At 38.3% G+C, this 16,518-nt stretch overlaps 1 protein-coding gene across 1 annotated transcript in view; it reads right to left on the minus strand.

Annotated features, from left to right (window-relative positions):
• The window catches only part of PIP5K1B (phosphatidylinositol-4-phosphate 5-kinase type 1 beta), a 105,038-nt gene that overhangs the window by 33,697 nt on the left and 54,823 nt on the right, over positions 1 to 16,518 (minus strand). Inside the window, exons 5-7 of the mRNA XM_085312532.1 lie at positions 11,599 to 11,716; positions 7,075 to 7,227; positions 4,767 to 5,066 (exon numbers count right to left, since the gene is read on the minus strand). Coding sequence (XP_085168658.1) covers positions 4,767 to 5,066; positions 7,075 to 7,227; positions 11,599 to 11,716 — 571 coding nt within the window. The remainder of the gene's footprint in view (positions 1 to 4,766; positions 5,067 to 7,074; positions 7,228 to 11,598; positions 11,717 to 16,518) is intronic.

The raw sequence follows: 16,518 nt of genomic DNA on the forward strand, positions 1-16,518 counted from the left end.
AAGAATCAAAGATACAAAGAAAAATCAGGTGTTCTGCCATGTAGGAAACGAAACTGAGTCAATCTTCATATGTCAAGAAAGGCTTGTGCTTCCTTACCTGCAGGAAGACGTGTCTTAAGGAAAGGGATGAAGAAGAAAAGATAAAAGACAATTTTAATTCACTTAGACATCGCTATATTCACAGAGAGAAAAAGAAACTTATATCCTCTGCTGCCACCCCTCCGAATTAGGATGAGACATCCTCAGAGATATCACAAAACATGCAACAACTTCCAGAAATGCTTTGCCTGCTCTTCTACCATTAGCACCACTACAAGCAACTTGGAAAAAAACAAAAGAGAACAAAAAAAATTCTTTCTATTGAAACACAGTATCTAACTACSTAACACAAGACAAAATTCCTTATTTTTAACAATGGGCTGTTTTGGGTATCTGTGCAAAAAGAATATTTGCTGACTGTAATTTTAAATGTGACAGGTAGCTTTCTTAATAGGATCAAGGTTACTAAATTAACTTAGAAATACAAGTTTTGGGTTTGCAGGGTAACTATGAAATATGCTTCATTAAGAAAAAAACGTTATCTTTAAGTAACAAATGAAGGCCAATAGCACTCTTATTATAAACTCTGGTTTACTTTTTATCTAAGTAGAAGTGGGGAATAAATTGTAACTTCAGTCTCTCATGTGTTTGCAATACAAGAATAAAACACTACTATTAATTCACTTTTACTCTTTCTCATATACCAAGTTGTGCTTATGTTACTTGTACCTAATACATCAATTACTCTCACAGCCTGCCCTTTAACCCTGTATATTCTTCCATACATAAATAATTTCTGCAGGATTAACTGCTCACAAAAACCACCCTAGTAGGTAAGTTTGACTTTGAGTTCAATTTTTCCACCAAAATCCCCTCAAATCCCCCCAACCCTCACTATAAATTGTCTTCAATGCCTTTACTAACTGTGTTTACTTAGCAAGTGCTTACATGATACAAAGATTTAAATTCTTGGTCTCATACACAAACAAAACAATTACACTTCTATGAATATTAATAGAAACTGTTTTGAAATTGGAAAATCTGCTTTGTTATTTCATAATTTGAAACTGTATATGATCACAATAGTTAACAGCGTGATTATTAAAAATGAAATTTAGATATTTAAATCAGTTATCGAAATTGCACCTTCCACTGCTCTCAGTATTTGTCATTATATGCAATACAATCACCACGGCTTTACAAATTAGAGCATCCTGAATTGAAAAAGGTTTCAGACCAAAGATTTGTGGGAACTATATTCAGATTAAATTTTTCATACTAGTACTATTTACTCATCTTTTCCCCTCAAGCAACTATGAGAGTGCACCCTGGGAACAAAAGGATACTTCTAATACGTTTCAGTGATATTTTGGAATTTGAAAGCTTGTTCAGTTTTCAGTTGCATGCACCAAAAGAGAGGACTTACAGTAACCACCCTGTGACAGATGACCACAAGCCCCTCAGCTCCATCCACCCTACTATAGGTCATTAACTCCCCACTGGGGCTACAGGGAATGAGCAGTGTACAAGAATGGATGCTCCAGGAGGGCCCACCATGGTTGGACCTGCTCTACCAGGAGGGAGCCAGAYAGCCTTTCCCTGAGAAAGGAAAAGGGGTGACATTGGACAAGGAGGATAGGGAAAGAAAACAGATTTTAACTACAAAGGAATTAGTTTTCCTATTCTGAAATAATATCCTTGTTCTTTTACATTTTAGCTATAGAGTATGTTGGACCTACCAAGTGATCTCAACATAAGGAGTGGAAATAGCATGATAAGGGACTTATGCATCACTAGGTATATAGAGAGTTTGGGACTTGGTACTGTTGAACATGAAATACTGATGAAACTGAAATACTGTGCCAGACGAGCACTGAGTAGAGCTCAGTGGTTACAGTCTTCTTCATTCACACAGTCAATTTCATTCCTTTTTCAGATTTTTCAGAATTCCTGTTAGAAAACTGTTTTTTTTTAATAATAACTATTTTATTTTGAATGTAAGCTACATTGAAGTTTGCTTTAGTGTACTCCAAAAGGTAAAAGAAAAAATAAAAGACTTTTATTTGCAAATACACTGAAGAACTCTCTTGTAGGGAAATCCGTTCCTACACAATCCCAGCAAGGGTCCTGCTGGCTAAGCATACTGCTTCAGGCTTACTTTGCAGAGGTGTTAGCACATTTTTCCTTTTGACTGTTCAAGCTCTAATGAAAACACAATGCCTGACCTCATCGTTATACCACTTGGCTCTGCTATCATTTCTTAATGTGGACATAGGCTGACATCAACAACCGTGAAAYGGTGGCGGTCAAGGTCCTGTGGGCTGGGAGGGAGGCTGGAGAGCAGCAGAGCTCAGATCACAGACTGTGGGAGAGCAGATTATCTCTTATCAGGGAGATAGTATACAGGATCCCATAGGAGACAGCTTTGAAGAGCAGATGAGCTCAGGAAAGCTGGCGGCCTTTAAGGAGAGCTTCTCAAGCAGGAGATGTATCAGACGGTCAGCTTGGTGAAGCAGGGAAGTCATGGCATGGCTCCAGGGCAAAAAGGCAGCAAACAGGAGGAGGAAGGAAGGAGAGGCTACAGAGGAGGAAATCAGAAACACTGCCTGAGCATGTTGGTGTGGTACCAGGAAAGCCAAAGCTCAGCTGGAGTTGAGGTTTGCAAAGGACATCAAAAGCGGCAAGAAGAGCTTCCATGGTACATTAACAGTAAAAGGCTGAACAACAAAAATGAGAGCCCATTACTGGATGGGTGGGTGATTTAGTAACAGAGGTCACAGATCAGGCCGAGTTSCTCACTGCCTTCTCTGCCATCATCAGCAAGGTCTGTAGGCCTCTGTGCTTAGACTACCTGGCTACTCGTATTAAAATTCAGCTCTCATTCTCAGATAAGTGTTTGGCTGACAAAACTGTAGTTTCTGTCTACACCAAGTACAACAAGAAGTTGCAGATATTTTATAAACTTTTTGCACCTCTCTTTCAATAATTTCAAAAGATTGGGCCAAGGTTTCACGAAGTACGGCTATGTCCATGTGGGAACAGAAAAAGAAAAAGTCAGTAGTTTCCTAGAATCTCTGTTTACATTAAAAAAGGGGGGGGGAGGGGGAAGCATTGCTTACTGATCCTGACTGTAAAAATTACAAATGAAAATACAACCCAAATTTAAACGATGCAACTCAGAATGACTTTGTCCCAAAATACTGGCAGGATTAATAATTTGTTCTCTTTAACGAATTTTTAGTTCCAGCACCTATAACAACTTTCTCACTTCAAAGCATAAGGAAAAGGACAGATAGACTTTACAGCTTTAAAATTTACATTAAGTCACTCATGTTAGGTAGTGATCCAAATACTGACATAGTCAGAAAAAAGCAGTAGCAAAACTTGTGTCCTCTTCCTGTARGGGCAGAACAGTAGTAGTAATCTTGTCAGTATTTTTAAACTTGTGAAAGACACACACAGACCCAATATAATTTTTTGAACACATTCAAATGTGAAAGATAACAGTGTCTGCTACCTAAGCTTGCTCAAATAGAAGATAAATGGTATATATACCTAAAAAGATTATAACCTGAATATTTAAAAGATAATTTTCTTCTTTCCTTTTAATACCAGTAAAATYTAGCTATGCCTCTAGGAGCTCCAGACTAACTTTAGAGCTATTAAATTAAGATTAAACACTAAAAACATTGAAAAAGCACTCAAATAACCTATGCCAAGAGCTCACTCAAGCTTTCAAACAAGGAACCAGTAAGAACCCCTTTAATTAAATGATTAATTAATAAAAAATATTAATAATCAAGAAATAATATTTGTAAACAAATAATTAAACGATTGATTCCCGTTCGGTCTACTTTTCAAGCTGGCTCCCTCTTTTTGATGCCATTTACTGTTTTCAGTACACYGGATCCCCCCGAGCATGGATAGCATCCTGCCCTGAGATGGGCTCACCCTACCCATTCTGCTGTTTTATTATCAAACCCTTAGGGATCCCCCAGACAAATCAGCCTTTTTCCTTCTGCATTCTCYGTGAACTTCTGAGAAACCTGGATAGTCCTCCTTTTCTCCTTCCTTATATTCTCTCACTTCCGTTACAGGAGGGAAAAAGATAAATCTATTTTACAGTTCTGCCGGTCTGCAAAGGGGCACTGGTTTCATCTGCCAATGTCTTCTCAAAGAACAACGGCAGCCGTTCTCTCTTCCCTTGAGAAGTTTACATGCAAATCAAGTACTTCGTCTTTCAGCTTAGGAAGAAACGACTTTGCTCCAGAACTAAGCTTGTGCCTGCTGCCACAGGGCCCCCACCCATACCGCTTACCAGCCCCTGCTAACTTACAAAGAGCTGGACTTACCAGAGCAACACTTAGCCTGCAGATGTACAGGCACTTTACCATATGCAAGAACAACAGGCCTATTTGCTATGCCTCAGAAAAATTTGATGAAAGTCTTCGAAACTAAGGGAAAACAAAAATAAAAACCACCCCTCTACTAAACTACTTTCCTAGATGAACCTTTATTTCCACAGATGGATCTGACATCTCAGCAGCTTAACTAAGCTATCACCTTCATCAGCGCTTTGACATCTGTACTTTTTCATAATTAAATTGCATGAAAAGGATTCAGAGGTTAAAGAATACACAGAGCCATGTCCAGCTCCCTGTTCTGCTGAAGTAAATCAGGAACAGGTGTGAATACAGCAGTCTAAGCAGTCATTAAGTTTTACTCACTCGACAATCCCGCTGTAGTGTTTTCATCAGTGCGCTGTGAGTTTCAGAGTCAAAATACAACGCTTCATGCATGTCTTGCAAGAAATCCAAGTCTTTGAACGTAGGGTTGGACTTCTCCCTCTCTTTTCTTGATGCCCTCCGTTTGTATGTGGAGCCTTTCAAGTCATACGTGAAATGCATTCTCAAGGCCCGTGGCAAAACATTGTTCATTACAACAATTCTAATATTAATGCCTCCTGACTGAACGCAGTACAGTCCATAAAATTTGGGTAGGAGAGTCCTTGGATTCTGGTTCAGATTCTAGAACAAAACAGGTATTATTAAATATGCCTATTCAAAATAAACTTCCATGCTTGCAAAAGGGATTTGTATGCAAAAGGGAATTAAGAGCAAGAATATAGCTCACGTTTTCTTATTCTACATAGTTTATTTGACCAATTGTTTTTCTTTGTTGGTGTGTGTTTCAGAAAGCTGGCATAACCATTGGGAAGTGACTATACTGAAGAGAAATTGAGGAAGTGAGAAAACTGCCATAGAGCAAGTGCGAATCCCAGAGGGTCACAAAACTCGGGCTGTCTCTGCAGCATGAAGCGTAAACGGAAGTCCAGCAGAAAAAGCAACAGGATGCTGCTACTATCATATATTGCTTTTAGGCATGGAGTGTCGTTCTACATGTACTTTAAGCTCCTGTCACGATCATACTCTGCTGAGTATCTTGCATTGTTCTGACAAATACTATTGAATATCTGAATATTGTACACCAAAGGTTTGCACTATCTTTTTGCCAGGAACTTACACAGGCTAGAAACATCCTGAATAATTAGTTTGCTTATTAAGATTCAAACACCCCTCTCCTTTCACTTGCTGGAAGTGGCTTAGGTCAAATGTAATTCTCATTGCCTTGGCTTGGCTTCTAAAAAACAGACCCTGTGCCTCCATGAGGCATTTCACTGTGAGGGTTACGGCCAAATGACCAGGTTGTCTCCACATGAGTCTGAGGTCATACCAGAATCACACTGACCATCAGAAAAGAAAGCTATGAAATATTCCAAATTCCACAATAGGGAAAAAAAAAAAAAGAAAAAAGAAAACAGGAAAAAGAAAGGAGAAATAACTAGGAGAAGACAGAGTTGAGAGCAAAAATCCTCATTTTGAACACAGACATTCTGCTTCTGGCACAGAAAAGCAAGAAGGGGAAAACCTATTTTAAGTCTTGCATGACTACTAAGTCACAACATACAACTATAGGATGTACGTACTTTCACAAGAAACAATCACAGTGATTGCACTTTACATTTTGTAAACCTTTGTGTATAGTAGTGACAAGAATAATGTTCAAAGCAAACTGGCCTTACGTTTATTTGGAATAACAGTCAACTAAAACCTACACTGAGTTGATTATCATGACTACAAAGAACAATTAAAAAAACAGTACCTGCCCCTATTATTCTTTTTGATTCTGTCAGTGCATGAAATCTCTTTAAATAAACATTGAATCCAAGTTTCATTAGTATAATAGTGGCAATACTCCTTATTTTTAATACAAGTATCTTTTCCAGTTTCAACTTAAGAGAGCACAGTAGGAAGTCAGGCCAATAGTAATAGGTCTAATACTCCAAAGTCCTGTATACCACTTAGATGGTCTCTGCTCAAGTGGCTTTTGTTAAGTGGCTTTTGTCGAAAAAGACAATTTAGTTCTATTTCCTATGGATTGATGGTCTTACCCCTCTTTTCTGATGACTGATACACACAAAAGCAATACAACCAACTCAGCATTAGTCCTCAAAAAGCTCTAATTAAAAATATTTTTTGAACAAGTTGAAAGGACAAAGCATCTCTATATATATATCTGTTTTAATATATGAGAAATGGAGATTAGAAGTAGTCAGAAACAAAAATGAAACTGACCGGTCTAGTTTCTTTGTCCACTCTGAGTGAAATGCAAAAGGGTAGACAAACACAAAATGGAAAAAAAAGTTGAATTAGAATTTTTATTTTTTTTCATTATTAATGTAATAGAAATAAAGTTTGGTGTCAAGTCAGAAGACGATATTCAGCTTCATCTTGAATGCTAAAAGAAAAATGGTTATCTTAAATTTTATGCTTGATCTATATTCATTTTGATGGGTGTGAGCTTACCAAGCTGCACGAACATTAAGAACTGTCAAAAATATGAAAAATATGGATGAGGTCACTGAAAGACTAGAAGACAACAAAGGAAGGCAAATGTTCAAAAGTGAGATATGAAACATGAAAAATACAGGTTACGATTTAGGAATCTGAAAAAAAAAAATCTTCGGTTACTTACCATATAATAACCTGGTAAGAGCTTCTGAAGAAACTCAGCCTCTTTGTGCTGAACTGTTTTGATGATGAACTCRTCATCACTAGTTACAAAAAAGAGGGACCCACTGGCACCTGGATTGGATAATTCGATTAAAGGCTCACTGCAGATTGAATACTGGAAGAGAGAGAAGAAGGGGAATTCACAGCCAACGCAAACCTTTTTCGAAAGGGAAGCGTAACGCAAAGAATTGCAGGTGCACGTGGTGCACGGGGGAATCGGGGCGCCGCATCACCGCGGCTTCCACCGCAGCAGCTCCCTCGGAGCCAAGCGGGTCACGGGAACTTGGCCGCTGCCCTGCCGAGTCACGGCCGCGCTCTGCCCCTCTGCAGAGCTGTCCCCGGAGAGAAGCGAGCGGCCGCCCTGGAAAGGGCCCGCGGCCGCACAGCCGGCGTTGCACGTGCCTCCGCCGCAAGCCTCACACCGACAATTTTCTTGCAAATTTCACAGTTTTCTTGCAAATTTCACAGCCGATTGTGAAACGGGTACTAGAGAAACACCTTAGACAAAGGCACTGGGAGGGCAGACTTCCAACTGCACACAAGCACGCAAGCCCTCTTCTGTGCAATCGGGCTTGAAACCCTTGCCRTAACCACCTTGGTATAATTCTAATGTAGTTTCTAATGACTTGCTGGCTTAAAATAGAAAGAAAGCATCAGTAAATATATACATATACACATACATCTAGAAGGGTTTTGAAGAATCACGCATACTTAGACAGGCTCTGTCTTCCACAGGCAGACAACAAAATCTATCACCATGTTTAGGAGGAAAAAGACAACACTTAGTACTCTTTTCTGGTAGAACTAGGTCCCTCACACCTAAGTACACTTATGTACATTTATTAAGCCTTCATTAATTCACACTTCAAGTTCCATTCRAACTAAATAGAGAGGAGATGCATGAAGTCCAACAACATGGAAGTCTGTTTCTGTTAAACACAAGAGCTTGATTAACACATACTAATATAAAACTTTGTTCATAAGCTCTTTTCCTCTTTTTARTATCAACATCTTTTCCAGAATTGCAAACTTAGTGTACAATCCAATACACTAAAAATYGATTCTTTGAAAGAAAAAAACTACACGAGACCTGACTTGTGAATAGCATAAGCACCAGGGAATTATTTTTAGTAGAGCAGTATGTCTCTTGTCTTCTTGCAACAGAATGAAGACACGTAACAAATATCTGGATTATTGGGTCAGTGTTGGAGATGAATTGAGCAATTCCACACGAAAAAAATGCTTTTATTTGCTGAAAGTGGCTTTTATTAACTTTAATTGAAGTCTTGCCAGTGATTTCAGAGGGTGGTGCTAGCAAAGAAAATTGATATAAGAAAAACAGAATGAATATGTACTTTTGAGAGCACTTGAACTAATGAAGTATGTTTCCTATGGACTCAAATCAGTGCCTTAACACATTTTATTATACTGGCTCCAGCTGAGGTTTTTCCCATGCTTTGAATTTTTAAAAGGCTTTTGCAGGCTATAAAAATTTTGTCCGTTCTTCTGCCTGTTTCTCAAGTTAGATCAGCTCTACTTAATAAGAGACACTTTTTCCATTTAACCTTACAGCTGCAACAGACAAAGGATAGAACATCATTAGTGGTCTATAACACGACAGGCCTTCAGTGCAAATCAGCAGCTATGTTACAACACCAGGGGTTTTCTTGCTAAAATATATACAGCTTCATTAATAATTTTCATTGCTGTAAGCACTTGAAACCAATTATCTTGAACATTCAAGTTCAATAAAATAGCGTAAGAGTTATTAATCTATACTGTTTGCCATTTTACAGCTGAGTTCATTTCTGTAAAATAAAACTTACCACAAAGAGCTGCTGAAGAGGAGCCCACCTAACTTTGGTGGAGGCTTTTTTTTTTAAACAAATCAAAATAGAACAATTTTTTAAAAATACAAATCCAAAACAATCAAACACTTCACGATCAAGAAGTTTCTGTGCAAGATGCTAGTACTCTGCTAGATGCTAGTACTCTGTAMGGTTTTCAGTGACTACTTGATCCTGTAAGATGTCCAAAAGCATCTASTCTTGTCATCCTGATCGATCCTACAGTGCACTCACTGATGGCCAGCCTTCYTGGAAAAGGTGAGGCTGTACATCTGCTCAGATATCGCAACCAGTGTAAACCCAAACACTCCTGCTGCGATTTTTCCTCCCTTTACTTTCCTTCCCTTTCTTTTCAGTCTAGATAGCTGAATAATCAGTTGGCATATTGTTACACAGAAGGACATTATTCTGGATATTGAATTAYAATTATGATCACTGCATGACTGTGATCTGCAGTGGCAGATCCAGATTTTATATAAACAAGAGGGACTGTTCAGTCAGGCTCCCTTCACATGATATTGGAAGCATACCTTTAATTAGGTAGTTTCATCATAATCAATACGAAAGAAAGTTCCAAATGAAAACTAGTTCTACTTTTTGATCACCAGATCGCTCTGGTCACATCTCCCTCAGGTCAGCTGTGACTGCTCTGCTTATAATGTGATGCCCATTTAGAGTCAGAAACAACAGAAATGGGATCTAACTTCCTTGCAGAATAACTATAACCCTAACAAAGGAATATATCAATTGCAACAACAACAATAAAAAAGCCACTGAAATTCCAACTTTATTTCACAAAGCTACTTATCTATTGAAGGAAATCCAGTTTTGTATATACAGGAAAAGTTAYTGAGCTCAGTTTTAAAATTGCTCAACTCTAGAAACTCTTTCTAGAGAGCTGCACTCAGCCTCCTTTTAACCTAGGGGAAGAGGAAGCTGCTGCAACTGGAAAAGTGTCCCAGATGCATGGCTCCAGACACACTGTACCCACACAGTGATTTATAGAAAGCTCCATTCTACTGTCTCACCAATAATGAAAAATACTTCCTGGAGCTTCTCAACAGCTGCCTAAAGTGTGCGAAGTTGGAAATTAAAAAAAAAAAAAAAAATGCCCCTCTGTGCTGTCTTGCATGCAGCCCAAGAACCCTAGCTTCATTTGGCTCTTGTCCACTAAACCTACACCTACTCCCCCTTTAGCTATTCTGACAGAGCAGCTCCCTTTTCTTGCAAAGGCAGGGCTATGCTAGTGTGTTTAGCTGGGGAGAGGGAAAAAGCATCCGCAACAAGTTACTTTTACTGGGAATTTCCCTCAGGGATTAGTCATCTTGTACTTAAGCTAAACGACACCAATCTCTATCAATAGTAAACAAACTCTGTACATAATCTTTCTTTACATTGCTGCAAATGAGTTTTACAATGGAACAGAAGCGCACGTCTCAACTGTTTTACTTTAGGAAGGACACATTTTTCAGCGGCTGACAACATATCGCAAGTTCTCTCTCCATGGGTCCATAAAATAAAATACAAATCCCAACATATTACATAAGGGCATTATACACAACAGCCACCCAAGGGCATTTCATTGCAACTAACATGTACAATTCAAAGGAATCATTTGTTTTGAAATAAAAGTTTYGCCTTGAGTGCTAGTAATACAAAATCTATACATAGTATCACAGAACAGAAGTTAGACACCAATGTTCAATAAAGAAAAAAACAGCTAAGTTTTGCTTGTAGGCTCATTGTCCAAGATGGAAAAAGAGCTTATAACACAGTCCAAAATAACATAGATCAGTTAAGTAAAATTTCAGTTTAAATTTGTTTTTACTTCATACTCATTCAAATTTTTCTGTCTTTAAAGAAGCTCAGTTATCATTAATAACACAGAAATATCTAAAAACATACTTAAAAAGTTATCAATAAGCTTTTGAAGCACAGATTTCTAAGTTGTACTGGGACTTTGACTTTTAGGGTGGGCTGGCAGGAGACAAACCAGCCACCTAGAAAACAATTCAGCTCTTAACTTCCACACTTCCTATCAAAAGCAAAACTGCAGGAGACATAGAATAATGGATCGTTTTCTCTGGCAGTGCAAAAAGTGGTTACAACAAGTAAAGCCTACTCTTGTGCCAAGGGCAAAAAAATCTCACTCTCGTGTAAACACTTGTATGTTGAGAAGAAACAAGACTTGAGTAAGGAAAACAAACAAGATACTTTGTAAAATGCTTCTTTCCTAGGTCCCCCAACTTTTCTCAAGAGTAGGGGGGAATGGTTACATGCAAACCTCTTTTTAATGGAGGGAATAAATAGAACAATTAATAAAAAAGCACTCTTAAAACTGAATCAGTAAAATTCACACAGGTGCTTAAAGCTAGTTATAACTTCTGTAGAAACAATGGCCTGAATAAGCAGCAACACTCAAATTCCTCTAGTCAATTTGCATGCTACATTTTTACAGGAATCATCTCAAAGCTGAAGAATTACAAATTTCTGTCAAATACTGAAAATGCTCACTAGTTATAAACCACTCAACACAAAATTTACCATCTCCTCAAGCATCAGCATCTTCCTCTGTTGCTATGAAACTAGTATTTACATCTCAATTATTTGTAGCTCAAAGGAAAAACGCAAGCTCTTACCAAGTAATCATCAGGCTTGATACCAAAAAGTTCTCTGAAATAGCGGAAAGCAAGAGGTGCATACGTCTTAAATCTGAAGTCAGGATAATGATGAGCAGGGGTGAGATTGCTTCCTTCACTGAAAACAAAAATAAAACACACTCAGTTATTACTGAGCAACTTTCTTCCTGCAGCCAGTTTACTTTAAAGATGTCTAATCACCAGCCTCTTGAGACAAGAGTCAGAAATTCAGACAAACATTGGCATCACCACTAATCAATGCAACAGAAATGGCTGTGAGACAGAATACTTCCAGCAAATTCCCTTCTCCCTCCTTCAAGGAAAGGATAAAATATATGATTATTTTCACCACCCAAATCCACTTGCATAAAGGCTGTGTTTAAACTAACGTCACAACTACGACACACCTTAATAATAGCTTACTGGCATGGAAAGGGTCACTCTCCTACTTCGCGTAAACTCCTGCAAAGGTTTAGGAAGTTAATCTGGCAAAATACAACTTTATGCTAGTTTGAGGACTTGAATGGGTTTGCAGGGGCACCGCGTCAGACGCTGGAGGTAGTTCTGCCCCCTCTGCAGCGCTGAGTGCCCAGGGCAGGGGAAAGGAAACGGAGTCACCTTTTTTTTTTAGTGCCAACAGGCTTTGACTGCCTTCATCTTTCCTAGGAAACTGCATCCTCATCGTTCTCCTTAGCAGGCTAATTACAGTTACGGTTTCTCACTCCTCCTTGCTAGCATAGTCCAGATTTGGAAACTTGCTCTGGCTTTGCTGACCCTAAACGTAGTTACCCATTTGTTTGCCTGCCACATCACGTGTTTTACTCCACTGCAGTTAAAACCAGCCCTAACCTACAGGTTCAACTGGTTAAATAAAAACATAGGTTACAGAGTTTGCTGGGAATTCAGAAAAGTGATATGCAGGCACGCTGAAGGAATGGACTGAAACTGGATGACTAGTCTAAAAGATAGTCCATCTTAAAGGAGGAGACTAGAAGAATGTCACCCCTTTAGTTCTTCTCCTTGTTTTATATTTATACTCTTTCACTGTGTTTCTAAGGCTGCAATGGTAAAATAAGCATTGAAATGACTGCTAAAGGAAAATGCTAGCAGAAAAATGCTGGCAGAAGAACAAATACATAAAAACTGCCTGTGGATATACTTATGCTGGAAACTAAAAGAAGCTTTTGAGCATAGAAATAAAGTTCTAGGCTATGATTTCAGTACAAGCAAGAACAAGTAGAAAGACTAAATTTGCCCAGCCTGTGAAAATGCAGAGGACTGAACACAGTGGTCAAAGGCAGCTCTACCTTACCCGACTTAAATTCTTCAGTCATGCAATATGTACTTCTATTCTTGGCAAGAAATATGCACAGAATATGAAAAAGAAAAAAGCTAGGAAATAAAAAAGCAATGAACTCTAAACAACATTTCTACAAACACTAAGTCTGTAAATATATTTAATAGCTACAATCCTGAGCAGCTAATGCTTGTCCTTTTCACCTTCCACTAGTAACAATTTGATGGCAAAATTTCATCCAACCCACAGAGTTCATACCGTTGAAACTCAACAGAACTGAATTGATGCTAGTAAGATAGTGGAATCCGAAGAAAAATATTTCTGAGGTTCCAGAAATACACATACTTTAGACTCCTGAATAGTAAAACAAAGGAGAATGAAAATGATGTAACATTTGGCTAGAAATCATAAACCAAAAGATACTTTTGGCTAGCCAAAGACATATGCAAACACATCAGGCTACTGGTGTTTTCCTGAGTGCTAAACCATATGGTTAACAGCTAATGGAGCCTGCCTAGTTCTAACGAACTCTTCTGYATAGTTTATAGCACAAATCATCACAAATCTAAGATATTAAAATCAAATCCACATGTATTTTGTTTTTCCATTTTATAATAAAAAAAAACAAACTAGTAGGCTTTTCCTTATAGTTAAGATGTTTTTTCCTCAAACAGTCGTCTTTTCTGTCGTTTAGAACATTGCCCATCTTATTTGATGTTAAATTTTATATAGCTGGATATTTTCAGGCAATAAAAAGACTGCATATTATCTCTAGATTGCATTCTTCAAATAACTCAACAGCTAGGATAATGTATAAATATCTAAACTGGGAACTTGCGCCGTAATTGTAAAAAGATTTAATCATTATAGGATACAGATGAGAACAAAACAGAGTATTCTTTCCTGAAGCACCACATCATTATCAGGGAAGACTAATCACCGAAGCTTTATTAAAAACAAACAAAAACCCACACAACCTCCCTTCGGTTCCTATGTACCTTTACAAACCTGCCTCTTCCAGTCATAACTCAACAGCTTCTTCCGTGGAAGTGTGATAGTGAATATATCACACACCCCAYGTACACTGGAACGTGCACCGTTGTGGGACCTTCCCTAGGGCTGAAACAAAGGTGGGAGCCTTTCTCTGACAACACCAAGGGCCCAAGCCATTTCTGAAAGGTGTGGGAAGGAAACTGACTAATAGTGAAATAAATTGTTCTGAATAGCTCTGCAGGTGGACATTAATCCACTGACAGGGGAAATTTGTCAGAGAACAATTGCAAAACAGAGCAATTATTTTGGAATGAAGTCTACAGGGAAAGCAAACCCATRTACTCAGAGCAGATGAGCTCACTCTGTTACAGCTATGATAGTCAATTTCACTATACAGACAAGTTCCCTTAATCTTTGTAATTCAGTTTTTAAAAGTCSCTTTTTACCAAGAGCCTGCAGAGCCTCTTATCATACGCTGCTGTTTCTATTAATTCTATTGATTATTTTCAGTTTTGTTGCCTAATAGATTAGTTTACAGAATCGAAATTGTAAGCTCTTCTATGATGTTAGAAYGAAGCTTGACACAAGTTTAAGATTCCCTGGTTACCTCTCTGGAAAAAAGTCACTAAGTGTTTTGCTGYTCTTTTTCTTAACAGGAAAAGCCCCCAGGTATAAGCAGTTTCCTACAGTAAAGGAAACCYTTCAAATTCCTTGCAGCTGGGCATATCCTTAATCTCACCCAGAAAGAGCAGCTTCCAYTGTACGGGACTCTGCTGTAAAACTGTCTCTTCCTGGAGCTATCTCAAAATCTCTTTCAACAGCTGAGGATGCCACACAGTGTTCTCACAAAGTGGCTGAGATGAAAACACATTAACACTACTTAAGGATTGTAATTCTAAGATAAGAAAATTCATACAACTTCTCTCAGAAAAATAAAACATAGTTCTCCACTCACACACTATCCACTTCCAAGAAGAATGATTTTCTGCTCTCTACTCACTCTTTGCTGGGGAATTYTACAACTTCATTTCACCCTGGCTGGATTAAAGCATATGTGCAAAGCACTCAGGATACCAACTTCTAACCAGGCAAGGGAGTTTCCTGAGGAGGATTAAGTCTTTGCAGTTGATCAATAAAAATATCTGCCAWTTTTTGAAGAAAAGCTTATTCTGCAAAAATCAAGCTTTGGGCATATAAGACAGAAGTGTACTCTATAAAGAAGGGAAGCAACCCMATAGATCTCCTCTCAGTTTAGAGCACGAGTCTAGCAGAAAAACAACTGACTTTTACTGTTAGCTTTGACACCTGTGACCTTCAGTAACCACATCTCTGTATATGAGGTATGAAAAATAAAACAGAAAAATATGATAGTGGAAAGATTATGAAGAAAACAGTTTGCAAGGTGTTTTAACAATCTTAGCTGTAAGACTAAACAAAAACAAAAGGCTGGTAGGTAGTACAGAAGAGAGAGATTAAGCTTATCATGTGAGTTTGTTTTTAATATTAAAGAATTTTTTTTTAAACCGAAAGCACCTAAAATGACAGTATGTGCACCTTAGCACTGTATTCCTGTACTAAGGAATGATTTAGAGTGTAAGCGGTGCAATATCAAGCTAAAAATGAACTAGCATAATTACATTTTTAAAGGCTAACCCAGTGGCTTGCAAAAGTATTGCTAAACAGGACGCTCAGATACGCTTCTTGGCAGCGTTGCTTTTCCGTGGCCTCACGCTGCAGGGGAGTGCTGGGGAGATAGCCTGCCTATCTGAACGGGCAGGAAAGGCTGGCTGCCTCTCTGGGGGAGCAAGCACCCCTCGCACAGCAGTGTCAACAGGCTCTGGTGAAACCTGCTTTTGACAAAAGAAACAGACATGCTGCAGTCTTGGAGCCGTGTATTACCTCCCCCCCGTACGGAAGATAAAAAGAGTGGGGAGGGAGAACAAAAGAAGGGAATATCTYGGTTCTCTCAGGTGGAACCTACTCTTCTAAATCTTCTGAAAAATCAGAATAGAACATCCAAAATTAGATGTTCTTGACATTAAAAACTAACAAAGCATATTCAACCAGTTTCGCTATTACTGGAAAAAGCTACCCATCTACAACGCATTAAAACGTGTTTAAACCCTACAAATCATACACATTAAACATATAAACAGACCACTGCTGATGTAGTTCAGGCACTCCTTTTGCATATTCATCTCCTATGTATTATTTCAGTAAAGCAACTGTTTCCCATGTGACAGAAGTAGATATCATGGCTATCTGTACAAACAGGTGTTACTTTGTTTTATAAAAGCCAGCAGTAATATCCTCACTTCTGATTGTATATTCTTCTGCACCTTCAGTTACTGTACGCTATGCTAAGAAGTCCCATKTAATGACAGCTTTAAAATATAATTGTATATAGTAAGTATCTTCAGAGCAAATCAAGACAGTCGTATCAGTSTAACAGCTGAATACACAGACATTTTCTTGTGGTCTTGTTAAATACGACTATCTGACAAACAACTGGAAATATCATTAATGCAGGGATCTCAGAACATTTTAAAAATAGGTAAGTACATCTAAATATCCATGCAAGTATCCAGGTTACCCAGGTTTTCCAAGAATTTGATACAAAAAAAAGTGGT

The sequence above is a fragment of the Rhea americana genome, unplaced genomic scaffold (assembly GCF_003343005.1).
Source record: "Rhea americana isolate MKP2758 unplaced genomic scaffold, rheAme1 scaffold_11, whole genome shotgun sequence".
In the NCBI taxonomy this organism is placed as follows: Eukaryota; Metazoa; Chordata; class Aves; order Rheiformes; family Rheidae; genus Rhea; species Rhea americana.